Consider the following 17,298-nt stretch of genomic DNA (forward strand, 5'->3'; position numbering starts at 1 on the left):
ACACACCCATTACAATTCATACAGAATATACGTGGATATTATGACAGGGAAAAAATTGTCGTCAATTTAGGTCGCTAACATGGACATAATTTATTGGCCAGTTCCTTCATCCAAGGCAGGGGATGGGGCTAAGTGGGTGGAAGGGGGAATCCGTTATATTAGCTAGCTGAAAGCTTCACTTTATCAGAGAACATGAAATCTGGTGTAACATCCAACTACTAATAAATCAATTCCCATTACATGCAGTAAGTTTTTTCATATCAATTTCATAAGTTACCAGACTTTAAGCTGTAGTTGAAATAATATTTTGTGGACAGTTGCAATGAAATTGTCCTAAGGATAAAAACTCGTTATGTAGCAGGTAAGCTAGAGAAAGCTTTTCCAGTATGACTTTGAAACCGATTAATATCTGCTAGATTATAACTGGTTCTATGCAATACTGAAAAATCATGTATCGTTTTGTATTATATCCAGTTTTCTATGAATATAAAAATGTACAATAATAATATTAAAACCAGTTTTGCCGTCTAACAAAACTGATTTAATCTTATACATCTTTATACCATCGGAAAGCAATAAATAACCATAAACCTTTCCTGTATTTTGAAAGTAAGCATTAGAAAATCTATGGTAAGAATCTATAGTCATGGTCATTATATTGCAAGTTCTTTATGTCCAGCTCTGTTTGTTAAGTTTGAGCATGATAGAATTGTACTATTAATATAATATTTGTATTTATGAGCTTCACTATTTGAGGAAAAACTAATTATCTAGCAACTTTTTTTTGAGGGGGTTATTTTTTTACAGTGACTTTTCCCCATGGTGCAGTGAGGGTTCCCCAAACTGCCTTATTTTGTTGTTGTTTATTTTAGGAGGGGGGGGGAGGGGAGTCCCATTCCCCAAGAAAATATCTTAAAACCACCACTGGACAACATAGTATATTCTCTAAAGAGTAAAGCCCAATCAGTTCATTGTTTACTTTTTCTTTGAAAAAAAAGAACAAAATTTGGAGAAGGGAGAATTTTTTTCTTTTGGGTGGAGGTTGCAGGTGTCCCACGATTGGAGCCCAATCAGTTCGATTGTTACTGAGATTTTAAGCTTTAGACAGACAGAAAGACTGACAGATAGATAGAGAAACATTGTTTTAATTTGTATTATAGATATGATCCTGTTCAACAATAAGATTTCTTTGGTTTACTTATCTGTTCATTCAATTAATTGATATTATTATCTAAACTTTGAGTAAAAGAATAAATGTATTGTAAAACAATTAATCAAGATTTGTTATTAGTCGCCTGACTGCACAACATAACAGATGGGTATTCTTGATCACCTCCGGGTCAACAGGATATTTGTATCCAAACATGTTCCAAAGGTAGCTATTACTGCAGAAAGGTATGTTTCCAGTTTATTTAGTGATCTACTTTATACAGCTTACCAGTGAAAAATTTGTTAAAATTATGGCCCCCAGCCAAAATATGGTTGATTTATGCAAAAAAAATGACCCATGCAAAATATTTTTTCTGTAATGCAAAAATTGCGACAGAACAAGCACTGCAAAGTTTTTAAATCTGCAAAAAGGCCTGTTTTTAATGCTTTTGTGCAATCTCAATTTTAAAGATTTTTACAAAATTTCAATTCTGGTGTCTCGATTTAAACCTGAAATTTACCAAATTTGCAGTGCTAGTACCGTCGCAATTTTTGCATTACCCTGTATACTAAAATGTTACTTGGCTGCAATCTAAAAGTACCTGGATCTGTGTCTGTATGTCCCATAGGATCTCGCTAACAACTGAACCAATATGGATTTACTTCAAAGTGTAGATTCTAATATGTCCTAGGTTTTGTAACAATTTTGGGGAAGCATACTTTTTTTTATAAAATGGGATGGGTAAATTCCCTCCTACCCCATTTTTTAGTGTCCCTAGAACCCTACCTGCTATTTAAAGATAAAGGCCTGATTTTTTGTGATAATTCCTCTGTCCTATAAGCAATCAGTCAAATGTTTTGACAATATATAGCTATGCTATGCTGATTATATACTTTATGTACTTTATAACACATGTTCTATTTATCCCTCCCAGGAATATATCCCTCCACAATTTTAAGGAGGACATATGATTTCTTTGCACAAAATACAGCTGAAAAGGTTTTTGACAAATATTCAAAAGAAAATTTCCCTTTTACTCTGAAACTTACTTCAACTGTTAATCCTTTCTTGATTTAAAATAAAAAAAGATATTATTATGTCTCACTATACTGCTAATAAATATAGGCATTCTGGATCATATGAAGGAAATGAAGTCATTCTTTAAAAGGACAGAAATTTCATTCCAAAAAGGACAAAAATCATCTTCCTTTTTCTCAGATAAGTGAAATATGGACAAAAATCACTCTCCATTTTCTCACATATCTGAAAAAGAGAATAAAAATCACCTCCCTAAATCTCACTTAATCTTCCTAATCCTAGGAAAATTAACCTAGTTCCTCCAAATTCTACCTTTTCATAACAAAGTCTACCTTTTCCTTACACATTCTCACTTATTCTCAGATAACCTACCTTATTCTAAGAAATTCTTCCTAAATCTAAGAAAATCTACCTGACTCCCCCAAATTCTTCCTTAGTCCCCCAAATTCTTCCTTATTTTTAGGAAATTCTACCTTATTCTAAGAAATTCTTCCTTATTCTAAGAAAATCTACCTTATTCCCCCAAATTCTTCCTTATTCTTGGAAATTCTACGTTATTCTAAGATATTCTTCCTTATTCTTAGAAATTCTACCTTATTCTAAGAAAATCTACCTTATTCTAAGAAAATCTTCCTAATTCTCCCAAATTCTTCCTTATTTTAAGAAAATCTACCTTATTCTAAGAAATTCTTCCTTATTTTAAGAAAATCTACCCTATTTTAACAAATTCTTCCTTATTCTAAGAAAATCTACCTTATTCTAAGAAATTTTTCCTTATTTTAAGAAATTCTACCTTATTCTAAGAAAATCTACTTTATTCTAAGAAATTCTTCCTTATTCTAATAAATTCTTCCTTATTCTAAGAAAATCTACCTTATTCTAAGAAATTCTTCCTTATTCTTAGAAATTCTACCTTATTCTAAGAAAATCTACCTTATTCTAAGAAATTCTTCCTTGTTCTAAGAAAATCTACCTTATTCTAAGAAATTCTTCCTTATTCTAAGAAAATCTATATTATTCTCCCTAATTCTTTCTTATTCCCCCAAATTCTACCTTATTCTAAGAAAATCTTCCTTATTCTAAGAAAATCTACCTTATTCTAAGATTTGGGAAATGGTTCAAATCCTTAATAAATTTGGCAGTTAAGGCCAAAAATATTTTGGCACTTAGTTAAAATTTTGGAAACTCTACATTATTCTAAGATATTCTTCCTTATTCTAAGAAAATCTTCCTAATTCTCCCAAATTCTTCCTTATTTTAAGAAAATCTACCTTATTCTAAGAAATTCTTCCTTATTTTAAGAAAATCTACCCTATTTTAACAAATTCTTCCTTATTCTAACAAATTCTTCTTATTCTAAGAAAATCTACCTTATTCTAAAAAATTCTTCCTTACTTGCAAACCATAGCAAATTCTTGCAATATATGAGGGTCCCAAACTCAAAAACGAATATACAGCGCGATCCGACCACCTGTTCTTGAGATACGGTGACCTGGTGTCCTTGGTACTGATGGTAAGATTTGGGAAATGGTTCGAATCCTTAATAAATTTGGCAGTTAAGGCCAAAAATATTTTGGCACTTAGTTAAAATTTTGGAAACTCTACGTTATTCTAAGATATTCTTCCTTATTCTAAGAAAATCTTCCTAATTCTCCCAAATTCTTCCTTATTTTAAGAAAATCTACCTTATTCTAAGAAATTCTTCCTTATTTTAAGAAAATCTACCCTATTTTAACAAATTCTTCCTTATTCTAAGAAAATCTACCTTATTCTAAGAAATTTTTCCTTATTCTAAGAAATTCTACCTTATTCTAAGAAAATCTACTTTATTCTAAGAAATTCTTCCTTATTCTAACAAATTCTTCCTTATTCTAAGAAAATCTACCTTATTCTAAGAAATTCTTCCTTATTCTAAGAAATTCTTCCTTATTCTAACAAATTCTTCCTTATTCTAAGAAAATCTACCTTATTCTAAGAAATTCTTCCTTATTCTTAGAAATTCTACCTTCCTTATTCTAAGAAAATCTACCTTATTCTAAGAAATTCTTCCTTGTTCTAAGAAAATCTACCTTATTCTAAGAAATTCTTCCTTATTCTAAGAAAATCTATATTATTCTCCCTAATTCTTTCTTATTCCCCCAAATTCTACCTTATTCTAAGAAAATCTTCCTTATTCTAAGAAAATCTACCTTATTCTAAGAAATTCTTCCTTATTCTAAGGCAGATTTTCTTAGAATAAGGAAGGCTTTGGAAGAATAAGGTAGATTTTCTAAAATAAGGTAGAATTTCTTAGAATAAGGAAGAATGTCTTAAAAAAAGGTAGATTTTCTTAGAATAAGGTAAAATTTCTTTGAATAAAGTAGATTTTCTTAGAACAAGGAAGAATTTCTTAAATTAAGGTAGATTTTCTTAGGATAAGGAAGAATTTCTAAGAATAAGGTAGATTTTCTTAGAATAAGGTAGAATTTCTTAGAATAAGGAAGAATTTGGGAGAATTAGGTAGATTTTCTTAGAATAAGGAAGATTTTATTAGAAAAAGTAAGAATTTCTTAGAATAAGGTAGAATTTCTTATAACAAGGAAGAATTTCTTAGAATAAGGTAGAATTTGGGGAAATAAGGAATAATTAGAGAGAATAAGGTTGATTTTCTTAGAATAAGGAAGAATTTCTTAGAATAAGGTAGATTTTCTTAGAACAAGGAAGAATTTCTTAGAATAAGGAAGAATTTGGGAGAATAAGGTAGATTTTCTTAGAATAAGGAAGAATTTCTTAGAATAAGGTAGATTTTCTTAGAATAAGGTAGAATTTCTTATGACAAGGAAGAATTTCTTAGAATAAGGTAGATTTTCTTAGAATAAGGAAGAATTTGGGGGAATAAGGTAGATTTTCTTGAAATAAGAAAGAATTTCTTAGAATAAGGTAAGTTATCTGAGAATAAGGGAGAATTTGTGTAATTAAGGTAGAATTTCTGAGAATAAGGAAGAATTTGGTGAAATAAGGTAGATTAATTAAACATGGTTGTAATAGTGAGGAAAAGGAAGAATTTGTAAGATGGTGGACAGAGGTCACCTTCCTTTAGTGATAATTTGTAAGATAGTGGACAGAAATCACCTTCCTTACTAAGAATTTGTAAGAAAAAGGAAAGGAAATAGCCTTCCTATACCCAAGGAAGGGGATTTCTGTCCTTTTTAGGAATGACTTCATTTCCTTCATATGATCCGGCATTCTTAGTAAAATATTAAAATACTTCTTTAGAATAAAAACCTTTTGTGATGTGCCATATGAATATGTCATCTCACAGTTATGGAATCTCGACCATAAAGATTTTTTTTATCCAATCTTGACAAGAGAGGTATTTTTGGAAAGAGGAATATATATAGAAAACGCCTATGTAAATTAGAAAATCCGCAGAAATAATATTTGCAAGTTATTTGCAAAACTTTGCAGTAATAAATTGCAAAATTAATTTCATGCTTTAAATGGCAGATTTAGAAAAAAATCTTTTAATGAAAATATAAGAATATTTTTATGGTCGAGATTCCATAACTGTGAGCTGTAGTAGTGATATATTATTTCCATAAATTTATTTTTTGTTTCTATAATCAATTAAGAGTCAATAGACTTGCACAGATAATTGGTGAGGTTCCAGGTGGTGACTTCACTGGAGCCAAATGCATTGGAATGGGCTTTGTAGAAGTCTCTAACTTTTATGCAAAACAAGCTCAAAAGGTTAAATTCTTAAAATGATTCAGATATTAATATTTATTTTGAATTAGAATTTAATCATTAAACAGTTAATTATCCTTTTATAAGCATTTTTTTTCAGGGTTTAGCCAAGAATTTTAAAAAGGTTTTATCTGGAGTTAGTAAAATGGTTGATGACTTGAAGGACATTGTCAGCAAAGAAGATCAAATGTTTGTGGACTCACTGGAATAGGTTGACATAACCTACAAAGATTTGAAGGATCAGAAAGTTGGGGGAATGCAGGAATTGAAAAATGATATTCGAAATGTCCAGGTATTTTTCACATACAGTTTATATTATTTACTATTTAAGTAGGTATTTTTAATTCCATATGCTTGTAATTTTAAGGTATTATGATTTTTATTGTAAGTGAAGATAATTCACTTCTCTTCACTTTCTATTTTTCTTATTTCCCCTTCTCATTGATTTATCCTTCATCCCCCCTACTTTTCATTCATTTGATTTCTGCTTTTTAAAAATTTCTTCTTTAGAACAAACATAAAAATAAACAATCAAAATATGAGGAGATAAATTTAAAAATTTTATTCCAATATTTAGGCTCAGATTACAACAGTGGAAACCATGATTATTGACCTCCGCCACTTATCAGGATGTCAGGTGATTATTGGACAATACATTTCATTCAATTCCAAGGTCAGCATTGAAGAATGGAGTTTCAAATTCCAGTATTTTATAGCAGAATTCGAAGGAAGTCTCAGAGATTTCTCAAGAAGCAATCTCAACCAACTTTTTCTAAAAATATTCAAAAACCATTGTTCAAAGTCATGGGAACCTTTATATAGAGCTTTCATCTATATATGGGATGTCAGGTACAGGATTTTGCTTTTATAATATATTTATCCCATCTGTTTAACATTGATTATTCTTTGTTATGGTTTTTTAATTTAAATCATCAAAATTCTAATATGAGCGTTTTTCAGAGCCATGTATTTCTTCATCAAGTGCACATATATACTACATCTTCCAAAATCAGCTCCTGTAATAGACATAGAACAGTATTTGAAGCATGAACTAGAACTGCTTGAGAATGATTTCAAAATTGCAGAAGATACTATCCAGACTGTTACTTTTGGATTCTTCAGGTCTCTACTGACAAGTAATAGTTCAAGGAGGCGCCAATGGGAAGCTTATCTGGAGGATCTGGAGTGGAGGCAAACCACAGAGTACAAGTTCCTGCAAGACATTTCTTTTTGGAACCAAGTAAAATTCTATAATATTTAACACAATATATATATTTTTCTTGTTCTTTAGAAAAAGAAATAAAAACATAATAAGGTAATTATTTTTTTTCTCATTTTGACATTGATTTTATTGCAGGGTGTAACAAAACATTTTACAAACTTTGTTGCAAATGAAGAACAGTATATGAAATTCTGTGTCAGCATTGAACATCATCAAAATCTTACTAAGCAAGAAAGCATTCAAGAAATTAGTAATCAGTTTCTCTTGAACCAATTAGAAGATAGTATGAAAGACTTTAATGAAGAAAATTTATGCATGAGCTTTGCAAAGTTTTTCAAGGAGAAGTGCCAAAATAATTGGGATCCCCTATATGAAGAATACTGTAAGATTAAAAGATGCAGGTATCAAGATCTTACTGTATCATTTATTATAAGTTAAAAAACTAAATAAATTTTCTTCAGTTTACATATAACATTCAGCTAAACTGCAATTGATCACATATATTTCAAATAATTAATTAAGAAGAAAAGGACTTTTTCACTTTAATTAAAACCTTTTAATACTGATCTATGATTTTAATTTTATTCAAAGATTGATGTACTTGGATGTAAAACTGAATTACATGGCACACATTCACTCATCTAGTATTGACCTAAAGAAGAAAGGAGATGAGGAAAAGAAAATTCTTGAGAAAGATATCAAGACTGTAGACAATGCAATGATAAAGTTTCTAGATGCTAGTCTGGTAGACTTGAATGAAGAAGTTTTGTGTGAAAGCTTCCTGACAATATACAAAGAGAAATGTCAAAATAGCTTGGACCCTGTCTTAGAGGAATACACTAGACTTAAAAGTAGCAGGTAATATTTGTGAAATGCCTTTTGTTATTATTATTGATTCATTGTAATAAAGATAATACAATTACAATATAACCCTATTATTACATGTGAAATAATATACAATTATTATTTAGATCAATGTACTCAGATCTAAAACTGACTTTCATAGAACAGATTATTGCACCTGACAAAGACACCAAAATAAAAGTTGATAAAGAAATAGAAATTATGGAAAAAGATATGAAGACTTTAAAGAATGCAATCCAGATATTTCTAAAGAAAAGTTTGAAAGATGAAGGCCTTAGCAAATTTAATGGAGATTTCTTCTATAAAAGGTTTATGAATATTTTTAAAGAGAAATGCCAAGATAGCTGGGACCCTTTGATTGACGAATACCATAGAATTAAAAGCATGAGGTATAATTTCTTTCAAACATTTCTTGATAGAATTATTTATTTCATGTTATAAAACATAAAATAAACAATATTATTATTATCTAGATCTATGTTTTCAAATTTCAAACTGGCTATTATAGAGCTTAGTTTCTCATCTGACAAAGTTATCAAGATGAAAATTGACGAGGAAATGACACTTATTAATGAAGATATGAACACAGTAAACATTGCAATCCAGAATTGTATAGAAGATGGTATGGAAAATGAAGGTCTGAAAGACTTAAATGAAGATTTACTGTACAACAGCTTTCAGAAGATTTTCAAGGAGAAATGCCAAAATAGTTGGAGCCCTTTGTTTGAGGAATACCATCAAATCAAAAGCCGCAGGTATATTTCCTTCTTATTGTGAAAGCTTTTTGATTTATTTATGATTATGATTTTTATCATCAGCAAATTTTTTCACCTTTTTCTATAAAAATGGAAAAAAAACAGGGGTGAAGGGGGTAGGTATAAGGAAATAGAAATAGTTTATTAAAAGTTAATAAATAAAAAAGTAGTCTTTCCTGCACCACTAAGGGTGGAGTAAGTAGTTTATTTATAAAATTCTTTACCTTATTATTTTATAGGTCAAAGTTCATGAATCTCAAACTGGCTTTCAACAAATATATTTACTCATCTGACAAAGATATTGAAGAGAAACATGACCAGGAAAGGAAGCTTCTTGAGAAAGATAAGAAGACTGTAGACAATGCCATCCAGAGAGTGTGTTCAGGATTTTTCTTTGCTGCCCTTCATGCCCGTGCAGACTGGCCTCTTGATCTAGGTAACATTACCATTTAATATCAAAAGTAATTTTTCAGTACAGTTAAACATGAAATTGACATTTTAAAAGACAAACAACTTTTTTTTGTGTTTTATATGATTCATTCTAATTATATGAATAATGTAATTATATGTTTATTTCATTGAACTAAACTGAGAATTTAACAAAATCCTTTCTGTTTACAGATCAATGAAATTTCATTTTTTGGGGGTTTGGGAGTGTCCCACCCCCTATGAAAATAGCTTAAAACCACAACAGGACCAATAGGTAAATACGCTGAAGAGAAGAATCCAATCGGTTCGTGGTTACAAGATCTTAAGCTTCAGATGGACGGACAGACATCATTCTACTTTGTATTATATATAAATAGATGTGTGAATTTTGTATAAAGATATATTTGGACATAACAATAAGTATCTACTATCTTACTCAAAATTTCCTTCATCTGTTTTATGTTTATCTCTGCAATACCTATCAACATGATATATTTTGTTTAGAATACATTCCAGACTTCAATGAAATTGAAAAAACAGAATCCAACTTTTACACGACATCTACAGTTGGAGAAATCATGTATGGTGACAAGAGCAGAAACACAACTACAGTCAACATTTATAGAAATTCTCAAGAACCATTTGTCCTTGTTCATAATTTAACAGATGATCATGAGTACATACATAAATTGAATGATGAAGGACAATTACAAGAAGGTATATACAGATACAAATTTCCTTGGGGAGACACAGAGATAGGATGCAGACTATTCTGGAGAGGGGACAGACAAGAAGATAAGGTGGTTAGGTTATACAAATTTAGTTCAAGTGGAGAAATAAGATATTTTGAACAAGTCTGGGGTAAAGAAGACAAATCATATCGCACAGTAACTGAATACATGTTCCATCTTGATACTTTATCTTGGTCCAAAGTGGAAATAGAAAACTAATTTTTAGCATAATATTGTTTTACTTAATATTTTTGTGATTAATCATTATCCTCATATCAAAGTAAGAATATTTCTGTCGGTGTAGCTTGCTAATCGCTGGACCATTTTGGTTCTCCTCACAAGTTAAAGCTTCTCATTGGAACCCAAAAAAAGACGTTTTGGTTAATTTCTCTTCATAAAGTGCCTCTAGAGGCCTATAAGAGCGTAGCTGCTAGTTGACTGTATAATAAACTGAGTAAAAATATATTATACAAAACAAATGTAATTAAGTTGTTATTGCTGCGCTACTTACAGAAATAATTGTCCATTTTTATCAATCTTATGATTTTATTGTAACCTAAAAATAATATAACTCTACATTTGTATTATATGATCATACTCGTTTTTATTAAATTTCGCTTATTGTAATATACTGATTATAAAATAATGCAATCTTAATTGTTTTCTGGTGATATAATTTCTCTACTTCTTTCTTCAGCTCTTTATTGAAGAGCATAAAGACTTGACAAGAGCTCTCCATTCGTTTCTGTGAAGCTTTATAAAAAGTCTTAAAACAAGGATGACAACTTCCTTATAAAAGTGAAGCCCTGAAATGGAAGGACAAACGAACATTAACACTTGTAGATTGTCAGAACTGAATTATTAGAATATTAATGCATCAGAACAAACAATATTGTAAGTAAATTTGTTGCAAAACTGCATAAATAGATGATACTGTTTTAGGACATACTTACATTTTTGGGACTTGTTTATAGAGATGCTTCGCTTATAACATTGTACCTGGTAGTAATAGGAATCAGTTTTTAAAAAATCAGAAGAATCGGATTCTAACATACAAAAATTTGTTGTCAAAAAGTTAAAATTCGACATGTTTAAAATGGACATACGGACATTCTGGTATTAATTATAGAGTTGCTACGCTTACTAAATTGTACCTACTACAGGAATCATCATGCAAAGTTTGAAATCGATAGGACAATTCTAACCTGTTTGAATTAACGAAACGAGCTAACTGTGACGGACGGACGAACGGACCGACCCTAATTATAGAAAAGCTTCGCTTTTAAAAAACAACAGTCAACCTTAATTCCAGGAAAGTACACAAGTTTTACCTGGTTAGGACATGTACTAAGGATTCATAGTAACAGGACCCCTACCTTGTAGCGGGACAAAGTGTCTCAAAAATCAACCACGTGACGTCATAAAAATGAGGGATTATCCATCCCTTTTTTCGGGGTTTTCTTTCCCACTTCTCTTCTCATATCCACCATTTTTATGACGTCACGTGGCTGATTTTTGAGACTGTTTTGTACAATTTCTGGAATTACGGTTGACTGTTTTTTATCTATAATACAAAGAAGTACGATTTCTGTCTGTCTGAAGCTTAAGATCTCAGTAACCACTGAACCGATCGGGCTCTTAAACCTCTTGGGGCAAAGCCGCTAGTTATTATATAAAGTAGTAAGCTTTTTTGTCTAAAGCTTAAGATCTCAATAACTACTGAAGGAACCTAGTAAAAGTAACTGACTCTGATTATGACGTAAAAAAAATAGCCAATGAGAGGCCAGTATACACTGTAATTGACCAGTGGTAAAATTTATAGTTGCCTCTCATTGGTTAATTTTATACGTCAAAATCAGAGTCAGACACTTTTACTAGGTTCCTCCTGTGTAAAGTTATTATTATCCCGTTATTATTCAATTTTGCAACAAATTTATATACATACATTTTTAAAAAACTATTAAATCAATAGCCTGCTAATTAACCTCTGACACCCTACAAGTGTTACGGTTCGTTTGTCCTACTGTCTTATATTAGTGATTTTAAGGATAGTAAATACAAGATAATAACTAAACTAAATTAATAAGTATTAAACATACGGAAATAAGAACGGACATTTCCTATTATTATTGAAACAAGGATGACACCATCCATAAGAAGCGAAGCACAAAAAAATTGTGGATGGGAATACGTACAAGTAGATTTAAAGTGCATTTATTAAAATCAAAAAGATTTGTTAGAGAAAAAAAACACTATACCTTGTTTTATTTTGTATGATGATGAGTACGGTTAAAGTAAATTACATACTATATGCGCATAACAATGGGAAAAAGTATTTTAATACTGTCATCGCAAAAAAGTTTGAAAATCGGACCAAAAATACCAAAGATATGGGGAAAATGTGGAAAATATAAAAATAGCCTAAATTCTGCTAAAAGGCAGTCCGATCGCCATTGATGTTTTATAGTTAATTGTGCTCCCTAATGATGGGAATGTTGTCAAAAAGTTTCAGCCTTTTATCTTTTATAGGAGCCGAGAAAATCAAGTTTCCCCCAAACTAAGACAGACGGACAGACAAACATTTCAAATTATAGAGTAGCTTCGCTACTAAAAAAAACACTTGATATTATTTGGAATTATATATATTTAAAGATTTACTTTTCAATAAAATATAATAATAATTGATAGATAGATATTTATAATAGTTTTCAATAATTTTTAAAGTTACATATTAATACTTTTTTTCTAGTGCATCTCATGGTAAAATATTCCTGGTAACAATTATCTTTTAAAAATCTATGGACTTTAAAAGCTGCTTGCTGCCAAACGGCTGAATGCACTTGGTATTCCCGCACACCGTGATAAGAATGCTCTTAAATAATCTGGAATAACTAAGATCAAATGATGCAAAGGGAAAGCGTGGTTGTAGAATAAGAATTTTTCGCGCATTTATATGCACTGCGAGATAACTGTACATAATTGAGTAATAACTATTCTAAATTATTTGTAGTCCTTCTTTTGTTGGTTAAGAAGATAATCTATAGTTCCAAATTTTATATATTTTGGAGATAATCGTTACCAGGATCATTTACTGTGAACTGCAATAAATTCAAAACGTTTACATAAATTTACAATATTAGCGCGTCTCAAAAAAAGACATAATATATCCGATGGACTGTCCCGAAACGCTTATTGGAATTTGTCATATGCATAGATAGCCTGGTCCACAATGTCAGCCATTTGATACAGAGAATCTTCACTCAGAGATCTTCCAGTCTTGTCCTGAAATACAATAATATTTATAGACAGCTTTCCACGGATATTGAAATGAAAAATTGTAAGATTAAAGCTAATTTTGTAAGCCCAAAGGGACCGAAGGCCCGAGTTAATAAATTGGAATTAATTATATGATTTTAATATCAGGTATTATTCGTGGAAAATTGTATGTATTATGAGACTATACATGCTTTTTCATTAAAGCTGTGAACCGGTTCTAATAATTTTCTGTCCTGTTCTGTCGATTTTTTCCAGGGGTTTAAGACAAGCAAATGGCCGGTAAATTAATGTACATCCCCAATGATGATTACCCTAAAGTAAAATCGCCCTTAGAAAAAATGAACTACAGAAAAATCTTATTTTTCCATGGGGGCCTCTACGGACATAGCCGCTAGTAATTTATATAATAAGATAGCTTACCCTAATAACTTTGATATTATCCCTGATGAGGTCCCCGGTGCCCCTGAGCAGCTCGGTGATGTTTGGGAAGAGGGTAATGCCCATGAGGTTACTGATGAGCAACAGGATGGCAGTGATGATCAGCGCATTGAAGAAGTAGCCAGTCAGGTCGTTCCCGTTCACATCCAGCAGAGAGCTACTCGCGGCCTAGATAGATAGATAGATAGATAGATAGATAGATAGATAGATAGATAGATAGATAGATAGATAGATAGATAGATAGATAGATAGATAGATAGATAGATAGATAGATAGATAAAGGATTGATTTAAACAAAATGCAACAGGATGTCTAGCTCTCCGTCTGTATCTTTTAACTTAAAATATTTAAGATGAATTATACCTCAACAAGTTCTTGGGCCATGCTGAAGACGGGTAACAAGCAGAGAACGAATAATGCAGACATTCTGAAACAGTTGATTATCAATGGGTAAAGTTCAAATAGAACAGACATTCTTCAATAGATTGATTGTTAATAGAGAACAAATATAATAGACATTCTAAAACAAATAGATAATGAGTAATTATAGAACAGATAAAGCAGACATTCTGAAATAAATCGAATGTTATTAGATAGTACAAATAGAACAGACATTCTTAGATTTTAATTAGATTGGGATTAACTTAAAACAGACTTTATTAAATACATAAAGAACAAATGGAGCAAACATTATTAAATAGATTATCAAGAAATAGAGAATTTGGACATTCTTGCCGGAATTGATAGACAGACAGACAAAAAAGACACAAAAAAAGATAGACAAATTAAATTAAACATGTGATAGATAGATATAAAGATAAGAAGGGGGTTATTCAATAGTTCAAAGTGAATTCTTTAAAGGAGCAAATTAAAATGTGCTTAAATGCAGATTATTTTTAATTTTCTAATATAAAAAAGAGGAGATTATCTGTATAACTGTTTGTATTATTGTTTCCTAATACTAAGAAAAGAATGCATGTCTGTTTGTCTGTCTGTTTGTCTGTCTGTTTGTCTGACTGTTTGTCTGACTGTTTGTACTAAATGATATGGGTAGAAACATATGGACTAATGTTAATGGCTCAGCCGCTAGTTATAAATATAGAAACTGTTTTTAAAACATTAAATTAAACTTTCATTGCTTTACCTCTCTTGAATTTAATTCATTTCCAAGTTTTTAAACAAAGCAACTTAACAATATACACAAAATAAATGTTCTAAAGTATTTTCTTAATAGATCTTTAGTCAAACAAGGCCTTACATATTTAGTGTTTAAACCTTCCTACTGTAATATTTTTTAAATTTTTAAATTTTATATCCACCACAAAAATATAAAGATATAAGGCCTTTATGAAGCTTCTCTAAAAAGAAGATCCAATCTAGTAATTTATATACACTTAGGGTGCAAGAACAAATGTAAATAATTACATCCTTATAATACAAATTTCCTAAATTGTCTACAGGGGATTTTTGAAGGGGGTTTTCAACGATCTGATCGATATTTTTTAGCTACCAAAGGCCAAATATTTTTTACATGCTTGCTAGAACATCTGTGTATATGTATGTATACTTGCTTTCATTTATTGAATGGTATGCTTTAGGTAAAGTTAAGTTATGCACATCAAGGCTTTCAACAAAGGTGTATAAGTAACCATAATAATAACCCTAAGTAGCACATTTCATATAAAGGATTAAAACCAGTATACAGTGCAACTAAAATGAATATAAAATCTAAATAAAGTTACAGAGCTATTAGAATAAAAGAAAAGAAATTTTGCTTATAAATCTGAACAAAAAGTGGATGTAAACATGTTGCAAAATAGCCTAAAAGTAGGATGGCTAATATGAACTTATGTTTAAATATTTGTAAACCGTCATAGGAATTTAAAAAGTCAAAAACAATATTATAGTAAAATTTTTTTGTCTATATAACCAGGGAGGGAGGGGGCAATTGGATATAAACTACAATGGCACCCAAAGTTTAAAAACGCTTTCTCTCATTGGTTGGATTTGTGTATTAATTCTTGACTGTTTGGTTGTAACTCAACTGTGTGAAATTTAAAATCAATTGGTTGTACATGAATTTATGGTCCAATGTCTTATCCCGGCCGAATAGAATAAAATATAAAATTACCAAAATATTAAAGCTGCGCTTTTTAAATTTGTCTATCTTAATATTTAACCTTGAAATTGGACTAAACTGCAATTTCTGTTTAAACCTCTATGTGGGCCTTAAAACTATCTACAGGGCACATAAAAATTATTTTATAAGTTGTTCGTTTTGCCGTTTTTGGTCGTAAACGGCCTTATTCTGCATACAGATTTAGAAAGACATAGGAAAAGTGTTTTTTTTGTGCTTTTTAAAAGTTTGGGTTAGATTAGAGGAGTCCCGTGTGATTAGTGCTCCCTTTCAGGGGCTTGAAATAAAAATATCATAATTTTTTTTTCAAATATAGATTTTTAGAAAAAAGTTTTCTTTATAATAAACTTGAAGTAGGACTCTGTTGAATCTTTGGCCCCATTGGCTTACAAGAGTGTTCAAATTGGCAGTGACAAGACAATGGCCGACAAATTGATGTACATACCCAATGAAAACACACAAAATTATCCCCATATGTAAATTAGAACCAGTGGTTAAAACCTTTAGCAGACACTCAACTTAATTAACCAACCAATCAAAATTCAATAAAAGTCCCTTAAAGTTGATCGAATGAGAAAAAGTTTTTAGAAACTTTGAGAAATAGTTTAAAAAATAGCACAAAATTCCATCCCTCCCTGCAGATTGCCGATTGTAATATTATAATATAAGGGTTGAAGTTGAAGTCAGTTGAAATTAAGGATCGGTAACCGCGCATTAACCGTTATATTTAACTTGTTTGTCTTATAAATCAGCAAAAAAATCCAGCTGATTGTTGAAAGTTTATTTGGTAGCTAAAAATAAGTTGACAAACCCTTTCAAACTCAAAATTTGATAATCTATAATACTAAATATACTTCCTTTGTCTTCCTTTTAGTGCAAAAGTTTTTCGCATTGAAAAGAAAAATATGCAAGAAGAACTTAATCCCTTATCCTAACTCTTAGTATAACCAATGAATTATCATTATCATAAACCCTAATCATAGAAAAAATTTACTTTAAACAAGCCCTAACTATAAAAGAGCTTTGCTTTTAACAATAAATTACAATTAGCTATGTATATATTTTTACCTGAAATTTGGGAGGTAGATATGTGCGTGTCTTTACTTGCCAAGTGTCAACTAACAACTAAAGGACAACCAAGAAGCCAGCGGTCAAACTAAAGTATTTCTCAGAAATCTCCTCCCACTAAAAAAATATTTTCTTCCCCTTTTGTACCTCTCCCCTCCCCTAATCTTTAGGATTTTATTAATGTCCAAAATCTCCGCCCATTTTTTTATTGGCAAAAGTCGTGAATCAAATTTATATTTAACCTAATCTTTAAAAACAAAACCTGCAGGGATAAAACAATGGACAATGGAAAAACATCTTCACAACATAAGATTATTGGTGGAAAAGTTTGAACACTGTCACTTTGAACCATTAAATCAACATTTAATTTTACCCCACAAAAATTAAATATAAGATAACAAATGTCATTATTGGCACTTTTGAGGATTTTTAGTATTAGTTTAAACTTTAAAAATAATGTTCAG

The 17,298-nt window shown here is 30.5% G+C and overlaps 2 protein-coding genes across 5 annotated transcripts; one reads left to right on the forward strand and one right to left on the reverse strand.

Annotated features, from left to right (window-relative positions):
• Window positions 1-288: 288 nt before the first annotated feature.
• LOC145305870 (uncharacterized) lies at window positions 289-10,561 on the forward strand. 4 transcript variants are annotated; one of them, XM_080147706.1, is made up of 11 exons: window positions 289-361; window positions 1,292-1,395; window positions 6,015-6,206; window positions 6,492-6,763; window positions 6,875-7,154; window positions 7,272-7,537; window positions 7,728-7,994; window positions 8,108-8,389; window positions 8,474-8,755; window positions 8,995-9,191; window positions 9,689-10,561. In XM_080147706.1, the coding sequence occupies exons 3-11, from the start codon at window positions 6,171-6,173 to the stop codon at window positions 10,132-10,134; spliced, it is 2,328 nt and encodes a 775-aa protein (XP_080003832.1). In that variant the 5' UTR covers window positions 289-361; window positions 1,292-1,395; window positions 6,015-6,170; the 3' UTR covers window positions 10,135-10,561. The 4 variants fall into 4 exon arrangements, with proteins under 4 accessions (XP_080003832.1, XP_080003833.1, XP_080003835.1 ...); XM_080147707.1 differs by lacking the exon at window positions 6,015-6,206; XM_080147709.1 differs by lacking the exon at window positions 6,015-6,206 and having other exon boundaries at window positions 6,492-6,551.
• Window positions 10,562-13,041: 2,480 nt separating this feature from the next.
• On the reverse strand, window positions 13,042-16,853 carry LOC145305636 (uncharacterized). The gene is made up of 4 exons (XM_080147336.1): window positions 16,835-16,853; window positions 13,993-14,056; window positions 13,612-13,797; window positions 13,042-13,197 (listed from the first exon to the last, which is right to left on the reverse strand). Exons 2-4 carry the CDS (start codon window positions 14,053-14,055, stop codon window positions 13,105-13,107), a joined length of 342 nt encoding a protein of 113 aa, XP_080003462.1. The 5' UTR covers window position 14,056; window positions 16,835-16,853; the 3' UTR covers window positions 13,042-13,104.
• Window positions 16,854-17,298: the final 445 nt, after the last annotated feature.

This window comes from Acartia tonsa, chromosome 14 (assembly GCF_053477335.1).
Source record: "Acartia tonsa isolate MP-2025a chromosome 14, ASM5347733v1, whole genome shotgun sequence".
NCBI lineage: Eukaryota > Metazoa > Arthropoda > Copepoda > Calanoida > Acartiidae > Acartia > Acartia tonsa.

Coding starts and splice junctions, on each gene's coding strand:
- LOC145305870 (XM_080147706.1), top strand. CDS start 6,171: ATGCAGGAATTGAAAAATGATATTCGAAATGTCCAG. Junction 7,995..8,107: donor ACTAGACTTAAAAGTAGCAG/GTAATATTTGTG, acceptor ATTATTATTTAG/ATCAATGTACTCAGATCTAA. Junction 8,390..8,473: donor CATAGAATTAAAAGCATGAG/GTATAATTTCTT, acceptor ATTATTATCTAG/ATCTATGTTTTCAAATTTCA.
- LOC145305636 (XM_080147336.1), bottom strand. CDS start 14,055: ATGTCTGCATTATTCGTTCTCTGCTTGTTACCCGTCTTCAGCATGGCC. Junction 13,798..13,992: donor TGGCCCAAGAACTTGTTGAG/GTATAATTCATC, acceptor CTATCTATCTAG/GCCGCGAGTAGCTCTCTGCT. Junction 13,198..13,611: donor ATAATATCAAAGTTATTAGG/GTAAGCTATCTT, acceptor ATTGTATTTCAG/GACAAGACTGGAAGATCTCT.